The sequence below is a fragment of the Ovis canadensis genome, chromosome 1 (assembly GCF_042477335.2).
Source record: "Ovis canadensis isolate MfBH-ARS-UI-01 breed Bighorn chromosome 1, ARS-UI_OviCan_v2, whole genome shotgun sequence".
Taxonomy (NCBI): Eukaryota; Metazoa; Chordata; class Mammalia; order Artiodactyla; family Bovidae; genus Ovis; species Ovis canadensis.
Genome location: NC_091245.1, coordinates 55,292,972 through 55,317,971, shown reverse-complemented (window position 1 = coordinate 55,317,971; position 25,000 = coordinate 55,292,972). Strand labels below are relative to the sequence as shown.

General features: G+C 33.2%; 1 protein-coding gene and 1 pseudogene across 12 annotated transcripts in view; one reads left to right on the top strand and one right to left on the bottom strand.

Annotated features, from left to right (window-relative positions):
• Positions 1-264: 264 nt before the first annotated feature.
• DNAJB4 (DnaJ heat shock protein family (Hsp40) member B4) overlaps positions 265-25,000 on the bottom strand; it is a 43,498-nt gene continuing 18,762 nt past the window's right edge. For 5 of the 12 annotated variants that reach the window (XM_069595579.1, XM_069595537.1, XM_069595589.1 and 2 more), the window contains 4 exons: positions 14,366-14,520; positions 11,528-11,769; positions 4,724-5,292; positions 265-3,352 (listed from right to left, as the gene is read on the bottom strand). In XM_069595579.1, coding sequence (XP_069451680.1) covers positions 3,119-3,352; positions 4,724-5,292; positions 11,528-11,738 — 1,014 coding nt within the window. In that variant the 5' untranslated portion in view covers positions 11,739-11,769; positions 14,366-14,520 and the 3' untranslated portion in view covers positions 265-3,118. Of the gene's footprint in view, positions 3,353-4,723; positions 5,293-11,527; positions 13,348-14,365; positions 14,576-15,836; positions 15,916-25,000 lie in introns of those variants that run through there. The other 7 variants (XM_069595620.1, XM_069595611.1, XM_069595570.1 and 4 more) reach the window with 6 other exon arrangements.
• On the top strand, positions 23,741-23,837 carry LOC138431590 (U6 spliceosomal RNA; annotated as a pseudogene).

Here is a 25,000-nt window from a genome sequence, read left to right as displayed (position 1 = left end):
AAAAGTTTCATATTTTCCAAGTTTTAGGATTCTCAGTTAATCCCATTTCTTGAACCCCTTCATTCCCAGTCCCAGATATGAAAAATATATACTTGAGATTAAAAACCCTGTGCAAACTTTAATCTATTAGATAAACAAAACTAAATATTTCTCAAGCTCTTCTCTAACATAGACCTCCTATTATAACTTAATACAGGAGTACTTCTGGTCCAAGTTTTTTATCTTCATCTCAGTGACGTCCCTTTAACACAAACAGGAGTAGAGTTGTTTGCCTCTGTTTTATTTCTCATGTTTAAGGTTGCATCCAAAACTGACATAAATCTCCAGTTTTGTTTTCCTAAATCTCCAGTTTCTTCTTTATAAGAATGGCTAAGAACTACATTTACGTAAACTGAGAATTCCCTGGCAGCCCAGTGGTTAGGACTCAGTGCTTTCACAGCCCATAGGCTGGGGTTTCATCCCAGGTCAAGATCCAGCAAGACATGTGGTGGGGCCAAAAGAAAAAAGAAAAGAACTACATTCACAAAACCCCAAACTCTAATAGCTACAGAGATGATGTACTAAATTTTAGTTGTAGGATGAGTAATATTTTATCTATTAGCTTACTAAGATCCACAATACTTTCAGAACTATTCCAGGTATCCAAGAACCTGGTTTAACGTAAAGAGAACCTTTTAAAATCAAAAGTACCTTCATAAGATAAGCAAGTGAGAAAACTTTAAAACTCTACTTCTACATCAAGTCAACACTCAGCAAATAAAAACTGGGCACTTACTACATATGAAGGCATTACTGACACCCTTTAAGACCCGGGAGATACTGATATACCGTTTTGTTTTGTTTTGTTTGGCCTGTGCTGCGCATTTTGTGGGATCTTAGTCCTCTGACGAGGGATTGAACCTAGGGCCTTGGCAGTGACAGCGCAGAGTCCTAACCACTGGACCACCAGGGTATCCTCGATAAACTGTATTTATATAGCAATAACAATTAATTTTTTACTATTAGAATAATTCTGTACTTTAACAAATACTCTTTAATCCAAAGATCATTCATCTATCTAATCTACAAATCATTTAACTTGGGAGAAAATGCTTAATCAAGAAAATAATGACAGTGGGTTTAAAATAGAAACCATGCCTACCAATCTCACTGATGCTTTTCAGCTCTTATCTCTTTAGATGTGAGAAAATCTCCATGATGTTCCCACTTCCTTAAGGAGTTTTAACTGTCATTTAGAGAAAGTTATAAAGGAATCATTTATAAATTAATGGAATAATATGCATGATTATGAATTCTCTGACATTGTCAAGCATTTTCCATTTGCAATTAAAGTATATGGTTATCCCCACCAATTTTATTCTTAGGTATATTCCCAAGAAAATTAAAAAATTATGTACAGAAAAAGTGGTACAAAAATGTTCAGAGTTGTATTATTCATTATAGCCAAAAAGTGGAAATAACCTAAATGCCCATCAATTAATGAATGGATAAACAGAATGTAGTATATCCAAACAACAGAATATTATCCGGCCATAAAACAAGGAACGAAGTACTGAATGATACAACACGGGTGTATCTTGAAAACATTATGCTAAGTGAAAGAAACAAACAAAAAAGCCAAGTATTGTTTAACCCCACTTATAAGAAATGTCCAGAATAGATGAATCCATAGAAGTAGAAAGTAGATTAGTGTTTGCCAGGGGCTGGAGGAATGGGAAGTGAGTGCTAACGGTTATGTGGTTTCTTTTTAGGGTGATGTAAATGTTCTGAAATTATAAAGTGGCTATATAAGGTGAATATACGAAAACAACTGGATTGTGTACTTTAAAATGGTAAACTTTTTAGCATGAGAATTATATCTCAATAAAGCTGTAAAGTATATGGTGATTAAAACCTAAGTTTTGAATTTCTAAAAGAAGACCATATTCTGCTAAAAGGTGATAGGGTCCAATAAACCTTGTATACCAATTATCCTGAAAATTCCTTTTGAACCAAAATCTTTGTTTCAAAATATCATTCTTACTATAGCTATAAAACAGAAAACAGAATAACTTTTTAAACGTAAATATATTTAAAAAATTAAAACACCTAAGAAATGCAATCTATACATATGAAAAAGTAAAATATTTATATGCATAGCAAGTAGTAGCAACATCATTCATAAGCAGCAGTTAGTGTTTATTTTCCCCATATTTTGGTTTAACACCATAGTGGTAGTTTATTCTTTTTAGGGAAATTGCATATGGTACATATAGCATATTATGAGTAAGTTATAGAAGACTGTGTAATTGGAAAATTAATTCCAAGTAACAATATTTCCTCTAAAAACATGTTTATTATCAAACAAATTATCCTTAACTAATGGACAATAAAATGTACCTATAATTTATTAAGTCCAAGATATATAGTTAATTTGCATAAAATTATATGTGGCATTTTAAAAACAACCTATTTCTAAAATATCAGTAATTCAGGCAATTGGGATTTCCACAGGAGATAAATTGCCATTAATTTCCTTTTTATGAAGAAAAGGTCTGTCTTAAGAATATTATAACTATGTTATTAAGAAATGCTACAGCATACTTTAAAAATCAAAATGGTGAAATATATGTATTAGGATACTCTTTTATGGGTACCAGCCCTATAGCAGCATTTCATATGATTTTAATCTAGTTAACCAGATTTCCAAGTAACTTGGGTTCTTCTTTACCAGAAGTACCTATCACATGTATAGTTAAGAATTTAAATTTCCATTATAAACGAGAAGCTATCACACTTACAGTGTAAATATATATGAAATAAAGTACTTGGATAGCCTGGTACTTTATTAGAAATACATCTATTAACTCCACAGAAATGAATTTTACATGTACGCAAAATACTAAAAAATTCTGACTTGGGAGAAATGAAATAAAATACAGTGAGTGGTTTTCTCTTCATCTCTAACTGCAAAAATCCCTTTTGCCTTTTTATTTGACCCGTCTCTATTCATGCAATGTAATGAACCCTCAAAATAATTTACATGTCTTTATACAGAATTCACATCTACATCAGTAAATGGCCAGTCCTTTTATATTTTCAGTGCCTTATCAAAATATGGTTAACAAAGTTTTTCATTCTATGAGGCAGGAAGATGTTTCCTAAGTACTTCTTTGGACGATGAGGATATAGTATCCGGGAAGGAAACCTCAAATTCTATTAGAAGGTCACCACGTTGGTCAGGATTTTTCGGGAATGGTAGCCCATATCCAATAATTCTTCGCCTCATTCCAGGTTTCACAATATCATTTACTGTCATAGGTATGGTTCTTCCATCCATGGTTGGCACATTAATTGAGCAGCCGCACAATGCCTAAAATGAACCAAATAAAATTAACAAACTTCAAAATATAAAAGTCTAAACCAGCTGTAAAGAATGATTCTAAGGTAAACTTTTAACCTCCAAAAGAATATCAATAATTTTAAGACTTTTTCCCCATTAGAAAGTCCCTTCAGGACACACAAAATCAGATAGTTTACAAAAGAAGGAAAGGAGAAGGGGAAGGAAAGGAAAAGGAAAAAGGAAAAGAGGAGGAAAGAATGTCTTTCACATTGTCCTAGAATGAAATGAATTGTTTGAGGCTGCTATTACAACATTCAAGTTGCAAGGATGGAATGGGAGAAGAGAAGAGGGAGAAATTAAGAACCAGAAAGAAAAAGATAGGAGCAACTACATACTTCTCCAGAGTGAAAACGTTAGGACAATATATTCATTGTTTTAGTCAGTAAATATTTACTGAGTACCATATATGCCATATATTTCTGCTAGATGCTGAACATATAGGGACCATGAACACAGACCCTACCTCAAGGAATGCACAAAGAATTCAGAAGCAAACCAGTAATTATAACTTTACAGTATAAAGTTGTCAGAGAAGTATGTGCAGAATTCTTGTCTGAGACAAAGGGCACCCAATGTACTCCCTTAGCTTCTGGGAATACAGATTGCTTGAGGTAAGCACTGGACCATTAGTAAGTGTTGAGGTAGAACAAGGAACAGCAGTGTTCCATAGAGGACAACTCAGACAAAGACAGAGGTATACAAGATAATAATATATCAAACTTAGGGAAATGTATACACATGTATGGGTAGAAATTAGATTAAAAACAATCTGTTACTTTAAGCTAAAGAGTTTAGACTTTATGGTAGATGCTCTATGAAGTTATTTAAGAATTTTAAGCAGGGAACTGACATGGGCATATTTGCAGGATTATAATCCAATTTGAGAAACAGTGCCTAAAAGTAGAATAAATACAAACTAATGTATTAAAGCAGTACCCTCGTAACTTATTTTGTCTTTTAATGCCTTGTTTGTTATATAATTATTAACTCAAGTTAACAACTTTGGAAGAAATCTTATACATGGACTAAGGTAATGAGATTACAATGCAGATTTGACAAACTGCGAAAACAAAGTACAGATAATCCATACTAGGTAGGCCTCATAGTATATAATCTCGTCAGCACTTAAAACCGGCATTTAAATTGTTAGTATAAATAACTAAACTTAGAAATATTATCCACAAAAGAGGCAAAATAGTAGTACTACTTTAGAGGGTTCTTCTGAAAATTGTAAGAATGCTTGTGTAGTAAACATCAATGTTTGCTATTATTTAGGTAAATTCTCAAAGATTACATGCATAATTCTGTTTGGTTTCAGAATCCGATATCCTACTAACTTACCTCTCGTAAACTAATTTTAGCAGTATAAATTATATTTGACCCATCCCTTTTGAATTTGGGGTGATCTTTATCTTTAATGACAAAAACAATGTCTGCTGGAATACTAGTTGGTGTTTCATCTCCTTCCCTTGGAAAAGTAATTTTGGTGCCTTCTTTCCACCCTTTTTTAATCTCGATGGTGAGAATTTTGTCCTCAGTTCTGTAACTCCTCCCGTCAGGGTTTAACCTCTTCCGAGAAATCTTCATTCGTTTGGTACAACCACTATATATTTCTTCAAGTGATACTCTAAGTTCATGAATAACTGGAGGATCTTGTTTGAGGCGGGATGGCCCCACAGAATTCCTGTCTCTTGGATATCCATTCATGCTGAATCCAAAGGCGCCAAAAGGATCTCCATCTACTTCCATTTCATCAGAATCTCTACCACCACCCATCCGTCTTCCAAAGAAAATTTCAAAGGGGTTGGAACCTCCAAAAAATGCTGCAAATGTGGCATGAGGATCACCATGAAAGGTGTACCGGAAGGTACCTCCTTGTCCATCAGTACCTCCTGCTCCTCCTTTCAACCCTAAATGAGAAGATAAGCATGGTGAGAAAAATACTTACAACTCTTGAAAGTTAAACTTTTAAAAATTATATTACTCATAAACTTTGGCTAACTTAGGTTGCTACTTATTAATATTGGTCAGAAATGCCATTATAACTAAATACAAAACAGCCATATAACTACCAATCATTCCACCCTAAGTTAAATTTTTAGCTTTCAAATTCTTTCTCCAAATCCCCATCTTTAACAATAATTTATTTCCAACTCATTGTTCCATGCAAAAAAAAGAAAATAAAAATTGGAAACCTCTTATAAGCTACTGGTTTGATGATTTAAAGTATATAAATTTAGGTTTTAAAAAATGTCATTCAAAGGGTGGAGGGAGGGAAGGATTTGGGAGTTTGGGATTAGCAGATGCAAACTACGATATATAGGATGGATAAACAACAAGGTCCTATTGTATAACACAGAAACTATATTCAATATCCTGTGACAAACCATAATGGAAAAGATTATGTACATGTATAACTGAATTACTTTGCTGCATAGCAGAAATTAATACAACACTGTAAATCAACTATATTTTAAATATAATTTTAAAAATAGCAAAGAAAAAAAAGATGTCAATCAAAAGGTCTTCAGTAATCAATGCAAACAAAATATATAACCTAAATCTTTGAGCACCATCATTATCAGTGAACACAAATCAGTGATGTAAAATGTCATATTCAAAATAACTATCTTTATTTCAGATCATCTTTCACTGCTTAAGAATTAAAATAGACCTCATTCATGGCAGAAAGGGAAAAAATTCCATTAACAAAATTTTAGACACTAAAATTACTATCCACATCCTAAATAATGAAATTTTTACCTAGGCATATCACATGATAGCATTAATTTCAACAGCATATAAAAAGAAAACTGAAATCATGAGCTGTGAACCCTTTTGACCTGTAAGACCTTTGGGCTGGTTATTCTTGTCTATTATGGACAACCTGCTTCCTACACCAAGACTCTTTGATCCTGTTCCCTAAGACTCAACTAAGCAATTAGTAGTTCACAAGAAATAACATATTTGAAACAGCATTTTCTACTACATAGTGACGAAAGATTCTACTAAAACCTACGAAACAACAGTATAGTGATTTTCTAAGGGATCGACAGTGACAAGGATTTATATCATTACAGTCTCAGCAAAGTTTCTGGATGATCCTTATGGGTATTCCTGACCAAGGAGACAAGCAGGAACAGAACCTAAAAATTATAAAACTGTAAAAAAAAAACAAAAACACACACACCAAGAGAATTAAACTAAGAGGTTCAGATATGTTCATCAGTGAGTAATTTGAGGGCAGGAAATACATTTTATTCATTTTTGCACTGTTCATGCATACAGTTCTGAAAATGACGGCCACTCATGTTTGCTGAATAAAGGGAAGAACTAATTCTTAAAGTGTTCGAAAGAAACACTAAAATGTGTGCTCAGTGTCAAGACAGGGAAAAGGCAGAAACAAAAACAATATAAAGTATAATCACACATACACATATGAGAAATTTAATAGTGAAAACTCTACTGAAGTCACTCAGCATGCTTTCCCAGAGAGTTTAACATTTTTTATTCTATTTGGCATCTTTCACTCAGGATATGCCTTGTAGAAAACAATGACAAGGATAAGTAGGACAAGAACTTTTAACAAACAGCTCATTCAAAACTCAACTTTCTCTAAATTTTAGTGGTATAGTTATAACTCCAAATGTTAAAAAAAAGCTAGTGGCAGATTTTTTTTTTTTTGAATGATAGAATATGTGTATAACTCAAGGTCATTACCAATGTGATTAAACCAATACTAAATTATTTCAATCACTCCATCTTTCATCCCACAGAGTATAACGATTTAACAGAGTTCATAAAGTAAACTGAGTAAACTAGCCTGCCCAACTGAACCCTTTACAAGACAAAATCTAAATGTTTTGGATGTATAACGGACTCATGAAAAGAAAGAATTACATTTTGTTATTACATCATGGGTTTGGCTTTTCCCTAAAAGCCCTTTGCCAAAAATGGTAACTCAATCAGGATTACTGAGTCCCTGAGAAGATTCACACACTGTCTGAACTGACATTCATCAAAGATAACAAACAGCCTCCAATAAAGCTTTGACACTAAACAGTCAACTGTGTACTACTGTGACTGAGAAAATCCTACCAAAATTCACACTAATATAACATGAATTATTATGCAAGTATCACTTGTGCTGCCCAGCACTTGAACAAGCCTGTCATCAACTATACAGTCAACTTTTCACTACGTACATTTTGATTGCTCATGGAAAATTTTAGTATGCAGCTAGACTACCTATGCTATCCAAAATTTTTTCTAAACACCATCATCACTTCGTGTGAGCAAGAAATATACCCCAGAGTCAACATTTACTTATGTTGTACCAAGACTGCTATTATTTAAAACACAAGCAACCAACCAATTTGCAAAAAAAAAAAAAATTATGTGTCTGGGATATTATTCATAACAATGATATCCATTTAATTAGTTGATTAAAGTTTATTAAAAGCAGCAGCACTGGAGAAAAATTAGGACTTCAAGGAAAAAACTTATATGACTTTAATAACTTCTTTTAAGGAGATCTAATATGTAAAACTGGAGAAGGCAATGGCACCCCACTCCAGTACTCTTGCCTGGAAAATCCCATGGACGGAGGAGCCTGGTAGGCTGCATTCCATAGGGTCGCTAAGAGTTGGACATGACTGAGCGACCTCACTTTCACTTTTCACTTGCATGCATTGGAGAAGGAAATGGCAACCCACTCCAGTGTTCTTGCCTGGAGAATCCCAGGGACGGGGGAGCCTGGTGGGCTGCCATCTATGGGGTCGCACAGAGTTGGACACGACTGAAGCGACTTAGCAGCAGCAGCAGCAATATGTAAAAATCCAAATTTATAACAACACTTAGAGTTAACTAGCACAATGAGATTCTTTAAAGTTTTGATTCATAGAAATCCAATTTACTTTTTAAAATATATAGTAGATTGTTAATTAACTATATAAAGAACAGAAGCAGCAAACTAGTATAAAGATTAATAGCTAGTATAAAGATTAATGTACTAAACACAGATTTGATTATATAAATACTATCTTTCAGTATTTAAATTTTAAGTTATTGAGTGAAACATAAACAATAAAAAAAGGAAGATATGAAGAGAAAGAAATGTTAGAAAACTAGGCTACTATAAGGATGTGTTACTGAAAATCTGTTTTTAAGTCTTTTAATATGAAATTCTGTTGACATTCACAGAACAATTCAGAACTAAACCTAAAACTTTGGAGGAGAAATTAGATCAAAATCCAATTTCAAGTTTCAGTAGTCCTGTTTTTTGTTTTCAAATTATTCAACTATGGAGAAATGTCTCTATTATAAAACAATTTTATTTATTCCACACTATAAAAGTAACCCATTGTAAATATACCATTGGTCTTAGTCAAGTTATAGAACTGTGCACCCATCACCACAATCCAGTTATAAAACATTTCCGTCAACCCAAAGAGTATTTTCATTTCTATTTGGAGTTAATCCTTGCTACCCCCTCTAGCTCTAGGCAACCACTGATCTGTTTTGTCTATAAATTTGCCTTTTCCATGCATTTTATATAAATGGAATAATAGAATATGTAGTCATTTACATATGACTTCTAATGTTTGAGGTTATTTCATTTACAAAGCATGTTTTATTAACTCAGTCCTTTTAATTGCTAAGTTGTGTGTGTGTATACATATATACCACACTTCATTTATCCATTTACTAAAAGATGATGGCTTTCGGATATTTTCATTTGGGGCCATCACAAATGATGCTGCTATGAATACTCACGTACATGTCTTTGTGTGGACCTGTATTTTCATTTCTCTTTTATAGATTCCCAGGAGTGGAAATGCTGGGTCATATGGTAAATTTAAAACATCTCTTTTTTTATCTAGCTTTTTTAAAACCCAGCATTTAAAACTGTGGATATTAGACATTTTAAAAACACAAATATACTGGGATCACTGGCTCTCTTAGGTCCTAAATATATAAATTTAGCATGTTTAACTCATACAATTCTCAGTTCATGGTTTATTCCCACAGCTTCAGGTTGTAAAAGAGAATATAATAATTCAGGGGGAAAAGTGTACCAGGTAAATTAGCGTTTTGTTACTTCTAGAGAAACACAGAGGGCTATGCAACCAGGCCTGCAAGCATAAACAAATCAATGACAGGCAAAGAAACAAAAATATTTTTCCACGTTTTAACAGTATACTTAATGAGATATTCTGAATAAAGGATAAATAATTATAATGCTTTTCTGTAAAGAATAATTTCTAAAACATAATAACTTTCATTTTAACTGTATTTTAAAGTAATATAAGTAGAAAATAGTATTTCTGAATAATATATTTCAATGATTTAAAAAACTTATTCTTCCCTCACTATTACTTCTATTGCTTATATCAATTATCTAAAAGATTTGGGGTACATAGATGATCCTGTTTTAGTTTTTTAAAAATTCACTTCACTGATGACGCTCAGTAAAAATCAAACTGGAGAAATATAACTCAAGAAAAACACTATTAAGAGGTAATGTTAGGCCGAGAAAAATGTATCATTTGGTGACATGAAAATTCTGAAGATAAATATCCTTAGAAACACTGAATCATGGTTTAGTTATAGACAGATTTGGGCTGTTAGTGAGGTGTGGATTAAATCAATGGATATTTGCTTTTTCATGGGAATTCATAGTGTTATACCGTGTTTATAGATTTATTTACAAAATAACTTCAGAAAGAGTAGTATATAGCTAGTAGTATCTGAGAATCCTGCTTAGCTTTTGAGATGAAAGAAATCATAGTATTTTGAGTACGGCCATAAGGAACCAGCAGGACTGAACTGCCCACTACTTGCTTTTTTCAATCTTTACTTTGCAGGAACCTGACACTGCAGGTCCTCATAGCAGCAGAAACTGCAATTTGGGGCAACTCAGATCAAAAAGAAAAAGCATAACAAGAAAAAAAAACCAAAAACCTCTATACAATTACCCTAAATTTAACTTTTTAACTCAAAATACACAGTTACCACTTCAGTGTATTTTAAGATAGATTTTTAATTAGGGAAATTTAATATTAAATGCAATAAAGCAAAAAAAAAGTTTCATAACTACAGTGAATGATTTTAAAATAATATTTGGGGAAAAAATTAGTAATAACTTAATCCTGATATAAAAAGTTGAAATTATAGAACTTGTAAAAATTAAAATGTTCTTGTTGCTGTTAATTAGCAATTTTAAATCGTCTTACTTTACAGCTACATTTATATGGTGATGATGGACAATTTAAAATCCAGAATGATAAAAGGATAATCTTATATTTTACTCCCATTTACTGTATTCAACTAGTTTCAGATCTCACAATCCAAGAAACAAAAGTGTGGCAGGGAGAGGAAAGGGAAGTTATCATGCCTTCCTCTACACCTAGATAGTAAAATTTCAAAAGAAATAATGTTATCTTAAAGTAAATCAGTCATTGTTCTAAGAAGGTGGCCATTTTAGGTCAAAAATTGCATTTCTGAGATCTCATTTTCTTGGCACACAATTAGTGTTTACAATTAAGCTAAAAACTTGTTCTGGTATTTTATGACATCAGGAAAATTCTTTCCTCTCCAGGCAGAATGCCAAAAACAACTACAGCTAAATGCCTGGGCCTTCGGCTTCTCAGAGAGAAGATTCTGTCCTGTTTAATCTAAACTAGCTTTGTCATAAGAAAAAAGGCAAAAAACTTCTTTTGTTTTCGTGAATAAAATATAAACTACCCAGAGTTTGAACTGCCAATCTTAAGATTTTAAATGACCGAAGAATCTTTACTGGCTCTGGCAGAAAATTCATAAAAAAAAAAAAAAAAAAACAGGTTGCATAAGACTTTTGACACAATTTCTTAATGAGTATGGGAATTTAAGGTTTCTTTTCAAATACAATGTTAACAGTACAAATCTAATGGCAGAACATATATAGTGCACAAAATGTCAAAATCCAAAAAAGGACAAACAAGTACATTTCATTCATAGCTATGCAACATTCATTCATATGATCAGGGATGAAATCTTGCTTTTATCCATTATCTGTCTTTCTACTTTTGAAATGTCAGAGAACTTAATAACCAGAAAGCTGATAGAGAAAAAAGAGAGACAGAAAGATATACACTGAACTCTTACCTTCCTCCCCAAACTGATCATATATTTCTCTCTTTTTAGGATCACTCAATACTTCATAAGCTTCTGCGACCTCTTTAAATTTTTCCTCTGCCTGAGGAGATTTGTTCTTGTCCGGATGAAATCTGAGGGCTTGTTTTCGGTAAGCCTTTTTAATATCTTCATCTGAAGCTCCTTTTTCAATTCCCAAAATGCAATAATAGTCTTTCCCCATTTCGAGTGCCTTGAAATGAACTTAGATTTCCCTTTGTGAAAGAAAACAGCGTCCCCAGTCTTAGCAATACAATGATTCTAAGAAAAATAAACCAAGCTGGGTATTTTAAAAGTTAAAGCAAATCAGCAATTCAGCTTCGCTGTCTTAAGGCAGCAAGCAGACAGCGCCTCAGTATTTAATTCCTTCCCCAACGGCTCACTTACAGATAAATATACACTACACGGGAGACGGCCTCCTTCTAGATCCTCCCATTTTCACTACGTGTCTCTGCACTTTCTAGAACAGCAAATGCTACAGGACGTCACTTCCCCAGCTGCCTCTAGTACCGAGCTAGGTTTTCTCCTCCTCCACGATTAACTATTCAGTTTCCTTCTGGCTCTACCATACTTGTTTCCTTTTTAAGAGGCCAAGTGGATTAAGAAACCAGTATTTCAGCATAGAATATCATAACTACACATTTACTTACTCCATTCTAAATGAAAAAGCAATAAAAAAATAATTATAGCCATTAAGTATCTTATTAAAATTAGATATATACAAATAAAAATACTTTAGTTATTTTAACTTCAAGTCATTCAAATTAAGATATACAGTATTAAAATATGGTTTACATTAAAATTGTCAAATAATGTGTCATTTTCAAAACTCCTAGGGTCTGCAACCAGAAATGCCAGGAATTTCACATTGTAAAAGGCTATATATCATAAGTATCAAAAGCAACATTTTAAAAATAAGTAAAGGACTTAAATATGTCTTTAGCTCATGATTTTAATAAGTTTTGTGGGTTTTGTAGTATGCAAGAGTTAATAGTTCAGGCAGACTAATACTTGTGAAAGCTTCATATCTGATTTAGTCACTTCAACTAAAACAGAATGAGATCCGCCCTCCTCATTCCTAGGGTCACTATTTAAAGAATTTTTGTGTTGCTTCCGGAAAGACAGGAAAAAGTATCAGGTTTCAGGCAGTAAAAACTCACGTTTAAGACTTTTAACTGGATCAGCTTAGAATCTGGATATGCTATTTACAAGGTATAATATGAGAAATTTTTTCTTCTTTTAAAAATATATTTTCCCTAATTATAAACACTCATTGATGAGTTTGGAAAACACGGAAAGAAAAAAGAAAAAAAGTTTTTAATCTTAAAAAACTTCCTATCTTATGACTTTAGGTAATTTCAATAAATGTCAGTATATTTCCTTCTAATTCTTTCTTTTCCTATGAATATTTATGGTTATTTTCTGTTTTTTTATTTTAAAAAGTTTACATCATATATCATTTATACACTATTTTGATCCTGCTTTTCTAATATATATTTTGGATATTTATAAGAAATATTTTCAGTGTATATAACTCCTCTTTTATCTTCTACATAGTTTCTTCATCTTTTCAAAACTGTTCCTAGTTCTAATATTGGAAAGATGGATTGATAAGAAAATATCAAAAGAATTGTACAGAGCACTGTATTTAAATATCTTCTGTAAAATGAAAAGAAAAAAGAGCATTTATGAGAAAAATTAAATGTATATATATGTGTAGAGGATAATGAAAAGGCAATGATCACGTTAACCTTTAACAATATGGGAACGCCTACTCTATAAACCAAGCAGCCTTACAAAAATGATTCAGCAATTCTTTCATAATGTTCATCTTTGTGCATTTTAACAGCTAAGATTTACTATTTCTCAAAACTCTACTTTAAAAACACCTTGGTATAGAAAAGTATAATATCTATCTAGCCTACTTACAGGTTACAGAGGTTTGTAAGCTATTCAGCAAAAATTTTCAGTACCACCAAGGAATACTCCATGTCAAAAGATAGACTTTCCAAGTCCAAAAAACTTGGCAGAAAATGTTAGGATTAAAAGTCACCTTAAGACTCTTACTTTTTAGAGAAGCATATTGCAATTTGGAATCCAGTGCAAGGATCAGCACTGAGAGTAGAATAAAAATATAATAAAAATCATGTATTCTAGAATTAGTTTCTAAGAAAAGTCCATTAAATATTCATTATCAAAGAACACTGGTATAGCAGTATAAAAAGTATTAAATTGTTCCGGAGGGCAATTCTGGGAACTAAAAAAAAACAAAACAGATTCTTATCTGATCCAATCATTTTCAGAGAGCTAGAAATATTATCAGGAATTGACATATTAAATGATTTCAGAAGCCAAAGACTACTAGATCTTTCACATTTCTGAAAGATGCATTACATATCAACAAATGGAAAGAAATCTGACATCACGCAGAGAGAAGGGTGATAAACGATTTTCATATTTTTTCAAATAGCATAAATAACAAAAGGATTATAGTAGTAGTGTTGAAATGCAAGAATTTACCTCAACTTGGAATTCCAAGTTAATAAGGAAGCAATTATAAGACTTTAAATGAAAAAATTCTAACTAGGTTTTGTTAAAATAAGCAGTATAAATAATTCTTTCCAACATTTGGGAATGGTTTATTTAAAATGATTTTAGAAGCACTATAAATATCATACCTGGAATTCGTCCTTAGAAAATAATAAGAAAAATTATATATACAAATATACCCACAGCAATTACACACGAGGGTAATAAATCAATGTGGTCATTATTAAACTACATAGGACTTGAGAAACATTTTATTCTTACATTTACTTTTTCAGACTGAGTTGTCTCTTCTACCACTTAAGAGCTGAAAATCCATTACACAATCACTTTGAATTTTCTTCATCCAAGTTTGTTTGAGATGAATGTGGGTTGTTTTTTCTTTTTTGGGGGGGTGTGGTATAAGAGCAGTTGTTTCCCTGTAAATAATTATCATGACAAAATAGAGTGTGTAAAAGGAAAAGTAATGGCAGCCTGTAGGGTAAATGGAGCAGAGATGTAAACAACATTCATTTAATAAATGTATTTTTAAAAGTAAAAATAAAAACCAAAAAAATTACATAATAAGTCTATTTGAAACACTTCAGAAATTACATAAATCATTGCTTATTTGATTTTATAGGTATGTGTATATGTGTTAGAAAACATGAAGAGAACAAAACTAACAAAAAGCATACATTTTTCCTTTAATTTCTTTAAGGATCTATTTTTAACAAAGATATGAAATTAGAATTTGTTTTTTTATTTTTACTTTTTTTATTTTACTTTTATTTTTACTACTCAAACATTGATGAGATTATTCCATGAAAACACAATTTTCTTCCTTTTATTAAAAGAAAATTATAAACACTGAGATTCTTTAATGGTTGCAGTTTACAAGGTCAAGTTCTTATGCTAGGTAGAGGTTGTTCCTCTCTAACCGAAGGACAGTTTTTTAAATAAATGATTTTAATTTTTTCAACCAAATCATAAAACTTTACATTTATTATTTTGTTTATTAAAGAATAGCAACAAAGCTTTTGTGCTTAATAATAAATTTGAGGGGAGCCAAGGGCCAGAATTAAGTAAATATTCTAATGACATTACATTTTATTTTTAATAGATTTAACAAAGTTCCCTTCTTGGAATTATAAGTACAGAGAAATTATTTTTTACAGAAGTATTTTTATTTGATAATCACAATTTAAATATTAAATATGTTTAGATAATGAGAGCTAAAGGTAGTACTTTACCTACCAAAACAGTTTATAACTAATCATTCAACTGATACCATCTTTACCTTCTACTTTGGCTTTATTCATAGATGATAAGAAAACAAGTTTTATTTCTCCAACTCACAAACCATTTCAGTTTTTAGTAAATACAGAGAAAGACAGTATGCCTTCTAAAGTCTCAGATTAAAGTACTATTAAAATTTAGATCATCACTGAAATACTTGAAGACAAATGATTTCTAACAGTTTACTGATATTCCTGCTGAAAACTTCTATTAATATTTAATTATTTAATTCTTTAACTGGGTACATTCAAACCTGAAGTTTCTCATCTAGTATTAATGTTAGTAAATTATGACTGCCATTCCCTGATGCTTCTTATCCAAGAATAAGTAAACCAAGTCTCTTTTATACCTTGTTAACAGTGTTTGAGATATTTGAATAGGGGCTATAAAATCTAAGGTGCATCAGGGAATATTGATAGTGCAGTGGTTAAAAGCACAGACTCTGGACTTAGACTACCTGTATTAGAATCCTGGCGATACCACCTACTGGTTGTGTGGCCTTGGACTTAACCTCTCTGAGCCTCAAGTTTCCTTATCTGTAAAACAGGATTGATATTACTACTTACTTCAAAGGGCTGGGGGGAGGATTAAATGAAATAAATGTGTGATGTACTTAAATGTGACTGGCAAATAATGATGTCCATGGAAGTGTTAGCTACTATTATGGTGACAGTGATCTTATCATATGAACTAGAAGAATTTTTTCCCAGAAAAATGATTACTGTAACATGTGTACAATACCCTTATTTACAGGCACACGCATCCACTCACACAAAAGCTATCCAACTAAGAAGAAATGGCCTTTTCCAAATATTCCAGTTAATATTTTCTACTTACTCATCTTGACTATGTTTAAATTTTTAAATCATCTTAAATCATTCTGTTATAGGTGGCATTCATTGTATTCAAATACACTGTATTTCAAATACAGTCATTAAGACAGTATGGTGCTGGTGAAAGAACAATAGATCAGAAAAGGCAAGCAGATCAATAAAACAGAATAGGGAGCCAAAAAATAGACTCATATAAATATAGTCAACTTATCTTTGACAAAGGAACAAAGGAAATACAAGAGAAAAAAAAATGTTTCACATAGTGTTTGAACCACTGGACACCCACTTGTAAAAAAATGAATCTAGATACAGACTTCATACCCTTCACAAAAAATAACTCAAAATGGATCACAGACCTAAATGGAAAATGATAAAACTCTTGAATAGAGGGAAAAAAAATCTATGACATTGGTTTTGGCAATGCTTTTTATTAAAAAATATGATAACAAAGGCACAGTTCATGAAAGAAAGAGTTAATAGGCTGGATTTCATTAAAATTAAAATTTTCTACTGAAAAAGACACTGACAGAAGGATGAAAAGACAAACCATAGACAGGAAGAAGGTATTTCAAAAGATTTATCTAGTAAAGGATTGTTATCCAAAATACATAAATAACTCTCAAAACTCAACAATAAGAAACAACTCAGTTTAAAAGATTAGTTAACATTTTTTAGACCTTAACAAACACCTTAACACATATGTCATCAAAAAAGATATACAGATGGCAAATAAGCATATAAAAATGTGAAAGTCGCTCAGCTGTGTCTGACTCTTTGCGATCCCATGGACAGTCCATGGAATTCTCCAGGCCAGAATACTGGAGTGGGTAGCCTTTCCCTTCTCCAGGGGGACCTTCCCAACCCAAGGATCGAACCCAGGTCTCCCACTTTGCAGGCAGATTCTTTACCAGCTGAGCCATAAGGGAAGCCCAAGAATACTGGAGTGGGTAGCCTATCCCTTCTCCAGTGGATCTTCCTGACTCAGGAATTAAACCGGTGTCTCCTGCATTGCAGGCGGACTCTTTACCTGAGCTATCAGGGAAGCCCTAAGCATATAAAGATGCTTCATAATGTACATCATCAGTTCAGTTCAGTTGCTCAGTCACGTCCAACTCTTTGTGACCCCATGAATTGCAGCACGCCAGGCCTCCCTGTCCATCACCAACTCCTGGGGTTCACTCAGACTCACGTCCATCGAGTCAGTGATGCCATCCAGCCATCTCATCCTCTGTTGTCCCCATTCTCCTCCTGCCCCCAGTCCCTCCCAGCATCAGAGTCTTTTCCAATGAGTCAACTCTTCACATGAGGTGGCCAAAGTATTGGAGTTTCAGTTTTAGCATCAGTTTCAGCTTCAGCATCAGTCCTTCCAATGAACACCAAAGGACTGATCTCCTTTAGGATGGACTGGTTGGATCTCCTTGCAGTCCAAGGGACTCTCAAGAGTCTTCTCCAACACCACAGTTCAAAAGCAACATTATCAGAGAAATGCAAATTAAAACAATAAAATACCATACACACCTATTAGAATGGCCAAAATTCAGAACTCTGGCAATACCAATGCTGGCATAGAATAGTTACTCTCTTTCAGTGCCAGTAGGCATGTCTTCTACTTTGAAAGACGGTTTGGTGATTTCTTACAAAACTAAAATACATTTATTGTGTGATCTGGCAATCATGTTCCTTGGTATTCCTCCGAAGAGCTTAAAACCAATGTTCACACAAAAACCTGCACATGAATGTTTATAGCAGCTTTATTCATAATTGCCAAAACGTAGATGCGATGTCCTTCAGTAGGTGAATAAACTGTGGTAAAATTCCATTCAGACAATGGAACATTATTAAGCACTAAAAGAAATGATTTTCTCAAAATAAAATAAATTTAAAAATAAGAAAATTAAAAGAAATTATCCATCAAGCCATGTAAAAACATGGAGGAAACAAATGCATATTACTAAATGAAGAAGCCAGTCTGAAAAGGCTACATGCTATATATTATTTTCAAAAAGGGAAAACTATGGAGACAATAAAAAGATCAGCTGTTGCCAAGGGTTAGTGGGAAGGGAAGGATAAATAGGTGGGGTACAGAGGATTTTAAGGTGATGAAACTACTCAGTATGATACTGAACGGTAGGCACATGTCAATATATACATTTGTCCAAACTCACAGAATATACACCACCAAGAGTGAAACCTAATGTAAATTATGGACTCTGGGTGATAATACTTTATCAGTATAAATTCATCGGGCTACCCTAGTAGCTCAGCTGGTAAAGAATCCACCTGTAATGCAGGAGACCCTGGTTCGATTCCTAGGTCAGGAAGACTGTCTGGAGAAGGGATAGGCTACCCACTCCAGTATTCTTGGGCTTCCCTGGTGGCTCAGTCAGTAAACAATGCACCTGCAATGCAAGATTGAGACCTGGGTTTGATCCCTGGGTTGAGAAGATGTCCTGGAGGAGGGCATGGCAACCCACTCCAGTATTCTTACCTAGAGAATCCTCATGGACAGAGGAGCCTGGCAGGCTATAGTCCATAGGGTCACAAAGAATTGGATACAACTAACTGACTAAGCACACACAGCATAAGTTCATCAGTTGTAAACATATGTTCCATCTAGTGGGAGATGTTGATAATGCAGGGGGGCGCTATGCATGTGTAGAGGCAGGAGGTATATGGGAAAATTCTGTATTTCTGTACCTTCCATTCAGTTGTGCTGTGAACCTAAAACTGACCTAAGAAAAGGAAGTTGTTATTTATAACAATTTAAAAATAACTGGATAAAAAGTTCAGTGTTTATTTTTTAAATATATATCTTTGATTTTAGAGTCAGATCTTTTCAGTCTTAATTTATGTTGCTGCTTCATATACTTCAATCATTCTATATTACTTGAAAGATGCCTTGAGAAAACTATCATCATTGGATTTTCAACTATTAGTGGACTAGCATAAAGGGACTACAAATGTCTAAAGAGTAAGTCAAATAATAAAGACCTTAAAAAAAAGAAAAGCAAAAATAAATAAAGACCTTCATGTTGAAGTACAGCAGAAACCAACTAAAGTAATCAGAAACCAACTGTAAAGTAATCATCCTGCAATTAACAATAAAAAAAAAAAAAGAAAATAAAGACCTAAGGATTTCAATGCTTGGTTCCTACTCTCAGCTCTGCCATTTAATAGGTAATTTAGCAAGTCATTTAATTTCTCTGAATTCCTGACAAAAGTTACTGTGAGAATCAGATAATATACACGAAAGCACTAAAATTTATACAATGACCTATATTTATCAATTGTTTTCATTATTTTAAGCTATACAAACTATTCTGCTACTACTTGGAGGGCTACTGACTAATCGTCTCTCTTCACTGAGGAAATTTTACTTAGTATAAAGCATTAGAGTAACTACCAGAATCATCCCCAAAGAACTCAGGCATCCTCTAAGATCATGCCCCTTACCATGTTCCCTTTTCAGACCTTTATCTCTGAATTTTAGCCTCTTAATCAATGTTTTTTTAAAAAAACTGTTCTATGTCTTCCCTTTAATAATAATTACATGTTTACAGTTTATCAAACACTACCATGTGTTTTCTCTTATGTAATCTATATACAGGCATACACATCTGATATTGAAACTAGTGATAAGATTTCAAAGAGCTTTTCAATAGTTATCAATCTAATAGTGATTTAAGATATTTCTAACAACAGGTAAATAGACACTGTTCCAATATTAATATAAACAATATTATTGGGCTTCCCAGGTGGCACTAGTGATAAAAGAACCTGCCTGCCAATGCAGTAGACATTAGAAACTCAGGTTTGATCCTTGGGTTTGGAAGATGCCCTGGAGGAGGGCATGGCTACCTACTAAAGTATTCTTGCCTGAAGAATCCCATGGACAGAGGAGCCTGGCAGGCTACAGTCCATAGCGTCACAAAGAGTCGAACACGACTGAAGCAACTTAGTAGGCACACGAGGAGTACTACTAGGCTGTGTCTGTTCTAATATTTGGCCCTCGTTTTAGATAATACCTAAATAATTACATATAATCAAACTACTGGCCATCTAATATATTTTACCTCTGCATTTTATACTTTCCTAAAATGCCTTCAAGCATTGAGGCATCATTATCATAGATTTCTTACAGCAAGCTGCTTGTGAGTTTGAAATCTGGATTCTATAATCTCATTCTTGTGGAATGAACATAAGTTATAATACCTAAAAATCTTGTCATGGTTATAAATGTAACTTTAGGAAAAAAATTAAAATATTTTGAAAAGATTCATTTCTTACTACATCCCGGTTACAAAACAGAAAATTTAAACTAAAAGCAAGTATCTTTAAGACATTAAACAATCATCTACTTTAAATTGTTCCAGAAAGCCTGTTTTTTTTCCTTAACTCTAAATGTCCTTCTTTGGGTAATTACAGTAATTTGGACTCATATTTGGAATTAGATAGTCAACAGAAGTATTGGAGTGCCCATTTTATAGTATCTGATGGGTACTACACTTGTTTTCAAAGATGGATATGGGAATTCCCTAGTGCTCAGGTGGTTAAGAATCTGCCTGCCAATGCAGGTGACAGTTTTGATCCCTGGTCTGGGGAAGATTCCACATGCCCATGTGCTTATTAAGCCCATGTGCCCTAGAGCCTGTGCTTGGCAAAGAGAAGCTATTGCAGTGAGACACCCACACACGGAAACTAGACAGTAGTCCTTGCTCAATGAAACTAGAGAAAACCCAAGTTCAGCAATGGAGACCCAGTGCAACCAAAAATAAATTAATTTTTAAAAATCTAAGATTATAAAACAATAAATAAAAATTATACTAAAAATTTGGCACTAAGGTAGGTAGTAGCTTGACTAGAGGAAAAGCAGCAAGCCTGGGTATCATGCTTTAAAAGACATAATGCATTCAGAAGCTAACGGGCTGGTAAGGAATTCGTAATGACCTCTTCAGTTGTTATTAAGAAGAGATGTATTCAGCTCTCATCATCTTTTCCATTTCCATTCCCCATGTACAAATCCGTACATATCTCAAGTCTACAGCTAGCAATCAAATTAAATAGTTTGATACATAGACCATAAACAATTAAAAGCTAAATGGTGTTATGTAACTAAAACAGGAGTAAAGGGACCCTTGAGGCATAGAAGAAAGAGCATCAGAGTTGGAATGAGAGAATTTGGTTCCAGTATTCTTAGTTGTGTTATTTAGTGTCTATACAAACTTCTGAAAAAATCAGGTATTATTCCCTTATTCTGCAAAATGAGTAACATCATCCACCTCACTAGACTGACATATAGAATGAGAAAATATGGAAAGGGCTTTTAAAAGGGAAACACTACACAAATGTTAATTATATGCTCACTCTGGACAGAGTGGTGGGGATGAAAAAGAAAAAATGTTTCATTTTTCAGGGAAAAAAATGTGTTTCAGAAAAATGTGAGCAGTATCTTGAAAGATTATTATAATTTAGAAAGAAAGGAAGGGGAAGGGTTTGTGATTTGGACCAAGAATTCAAAGCCCAGAAGAAAAAGCATAAAATTATTCATCAGATTAAATGATAAGATTTAGGAAGGCTCACTTTAAGAAGTTGACACAAAGTTGTTATGATCAGATTGTGAGAAAGTTTTAAATGTCAATTTTTTTACCTAATGACTGCTCCTTTATGACTGCTCCTAATGACTGTTTCAAAAAGTGCTATTTCCATAGGTCTTTAAAATAAACTTTGGGCTTCCCTTGTGGCTCAGCTGGTAAAGAATCCACCTGCAATGCGGGAGACCTGGGTTTGATCCCTGGAGAAAGGAAAGGCTACCCACTCCAGTATTCTGGCCTGGAGAATTCCATGGACTTCTCCATGGTACATGGGGTTGCAGAGTTGGACATGACTGAGCAACCTTCACTTTCACTTTGAAATAAACTATTTCAAACCTTGTTTCCTATCTTAAGTGTCAATTTACTTTGAAGCTAGTGAAATGACTTTTTTAGTTCTCTTAGTAAGTTAGTGAAATTATCTTAGTTCTCTTACTAAGGTAAAAAGTTTCATTAATATTTGTAAGCTTCCAAAAACACCAGGAAAAGATGTCAAACTAACATTAAAAGTTTGATAGGAACGAGAGACTTATCAATCATAATTCTCCTTGGACTACTGTCTATGCCACCTAAATTTCCCAATATTTTAATCACTATAGTTATATTAGTAATCCCCAAGTTCTCAAATTTTGATTTTTCCAAGTTTTGATTCCATCATTGCTTTTTTACAATAGTTTTCCCAGCACAAAGCACTATAATAGAATGTATCCATTCAAATTTACCACTTTAACAGTCTTTACCCAAAAAAAGACAATAAAATTTTAAAAAATTTAAGTATATACCCTTTAAAAAATAAATAAAATGGCTTTAATGTTTATTAAAAAAAATAGTAGTGTTATCTGCAGACACTCAGGTATAAGAAATATTCCACACTTTTCAAGAAAGCATTTCCCTTTGGGAAATATAGAATTGATTTTATTCTGTGGTTATATTAAAATGTTTCCTAATACAATAGCCCAGTAATAACTTGCCCTTCTTTCCAACCCTCTTTTACAAGAAGTCACTGAAAAACTTACCACAGGGCTAGTGAATAGACAGTGGGCTAATCTCATACTTTCCTAATTTTTTAGCATTAAAGAGTTCTGGGACTTCCCTGGTGGTCTAGTGATTGGGACTATGCACTTTGACTGCAGGGAGCATGGGTTCAATCCCTGGTTGAGGAACTGAGACCCACTTGCCACACAGTGTAGTCAAAAATTACAAAAAGAAGAATCAAAGTGTTCTGTACAGTATTTTTCAATACTGAATCAGAAAGTAAAAAAAGCTATAGAATTTCTTGGTCACTTTAAATGGGTCTTGTAAACTGGTATTTGATTATGTTGAAAGATCACATAATTTACAGCACTGCTGTCTAGCAGCGAGCTACAAATAAAGTGAGTTACAAATGAAAGCCACATATGTAATTAATAATTTTATAATCCACATTTTAATAAAAGAAATGTGAAATTTTAATATTTTAACTCAATAAATCTAAGATATACACTACAACATATAGTCAACATAAAAATTATCAATAAGATATTTTACAATTCTTTTTTGTTGTACTAAGTCTTCAGAATAATCCAGTGTGAATTTTACATTTATACAACATCTCAATTCAGCGAGCCACATTTCAGATACTTTGCTTCACATGGCTAGTGGCTACTGTATTAGACAGTGTAGATCTGAGGTTTGTTCTAATTACCAGTGCTATGATCCAACTTTTCAGAAACCTTAACCTATGAACTTAAATATATCATATATACACATCTCTTACATGCACATTTGGGGAAAACAAAATCTGAACAGGTGAATACTAAAGAGAAGTTCATTTTGGGGAATTCCTCAGTGGTCCAGTGGTTAGGACTCTGCTTGGGGAACTAAAATTCCACAAGCCACACTGCATGGCCAAATAAAATTTAAAAATAAAAGTTTATTTTTACTTATAAAACAGTATCCCAGTGCTTTCAGTTGTATATTAATTGGCATAACACAGAGAAGATTATTATAGCCCTTGCCCAAGGAAACATGCATATTCATAAAACATTTTACATTTTTAAAAAAGATAGGAGGGGAATTCCCTGGAATTCCAGTGGTTAGGAGTCTGAGCTTTTACTGCTGAGGGCCCAGGTTCATGGTTGGGAAAGTAGGATCCCACAAGCCACCCTGGCATGGCCCCCCAAAAAAGAGATAAATATGTGAAGTGATGGATGTATCAATTAGAGGGGAGTAATAGTAATCCCTTCACAATGTATACATGTATCAATTTTCACAATGTACACTTTAAATATCTTACAATATTGTCAATTATATCTCAATAAAGTTAAAAAGCAAAGCATCTCATTTTTCATCTACAAAAAACTTTTTTGTGAGAATTTTTTCAAAGGAATACTTTACTTTTAGGATAAAGTAGTGGGAATTGTTCTGTTTACACATGCTCCCTCAGTATATGCTTTCACAATGTTAAAAGTAAAAGCAACACTGGGAAATGAGGAATTTATGAGATTTTTATTCTTTTCTAAAGTTTCTCCTCTCACAGGTAGCTAGGGAAGGCATCATAGTCACCTGGTAAACTTAATTGGCTGGTCAGAGAGGTAGTCTGTGGAAAAGTGAAACCAACAGCTCCTCAGGGTAAAACAAACACTAGAGAGAAAAAAAAAAAGATGCAGCACAGAGGTAAGGCAGGAGAGGAGAGGGTAAGCTGCTGCTTTGCCAAACTATTAGACTCTGGCAAGACTGCAATAAGCTTATTATTTGGCAAGTTTGTTTAGCTCTCCAACTGTTTATAACTCAATAAAATGATTTATTTTAAATTTAAAACAGTACCTAACCTTAATTACAAAATATCTTTATGGGCTGCATCTGTAAAGGCAGAAATAATTAAACCACTGCCACTGTGGAAACTAAAATATGATTCAAAGACTTCACTGAAACCTAGCAAATAGTACTAAAGACATGTATAAAATAAGCCAACCTATTCTATAGTATTCACCAACTGCTATAAAATTAGGCCATTAATTGCCTAACTCCAAATACAATGAGCCCAAAGTACTGTAATTGCTTAAAGGAAGAAAAAGAAGTAGGATTTCAAGAATAATTTAATTTTAAATGGATTGGATTTAATGTTTGAGTTTTTAATATTTTAAAATACAGCCTTTTTATTTTCTAGGCTAAAGCAGCAAGTCAAGGCAACTGTTCAGTTCAGCTCAGTCACTCAGTCT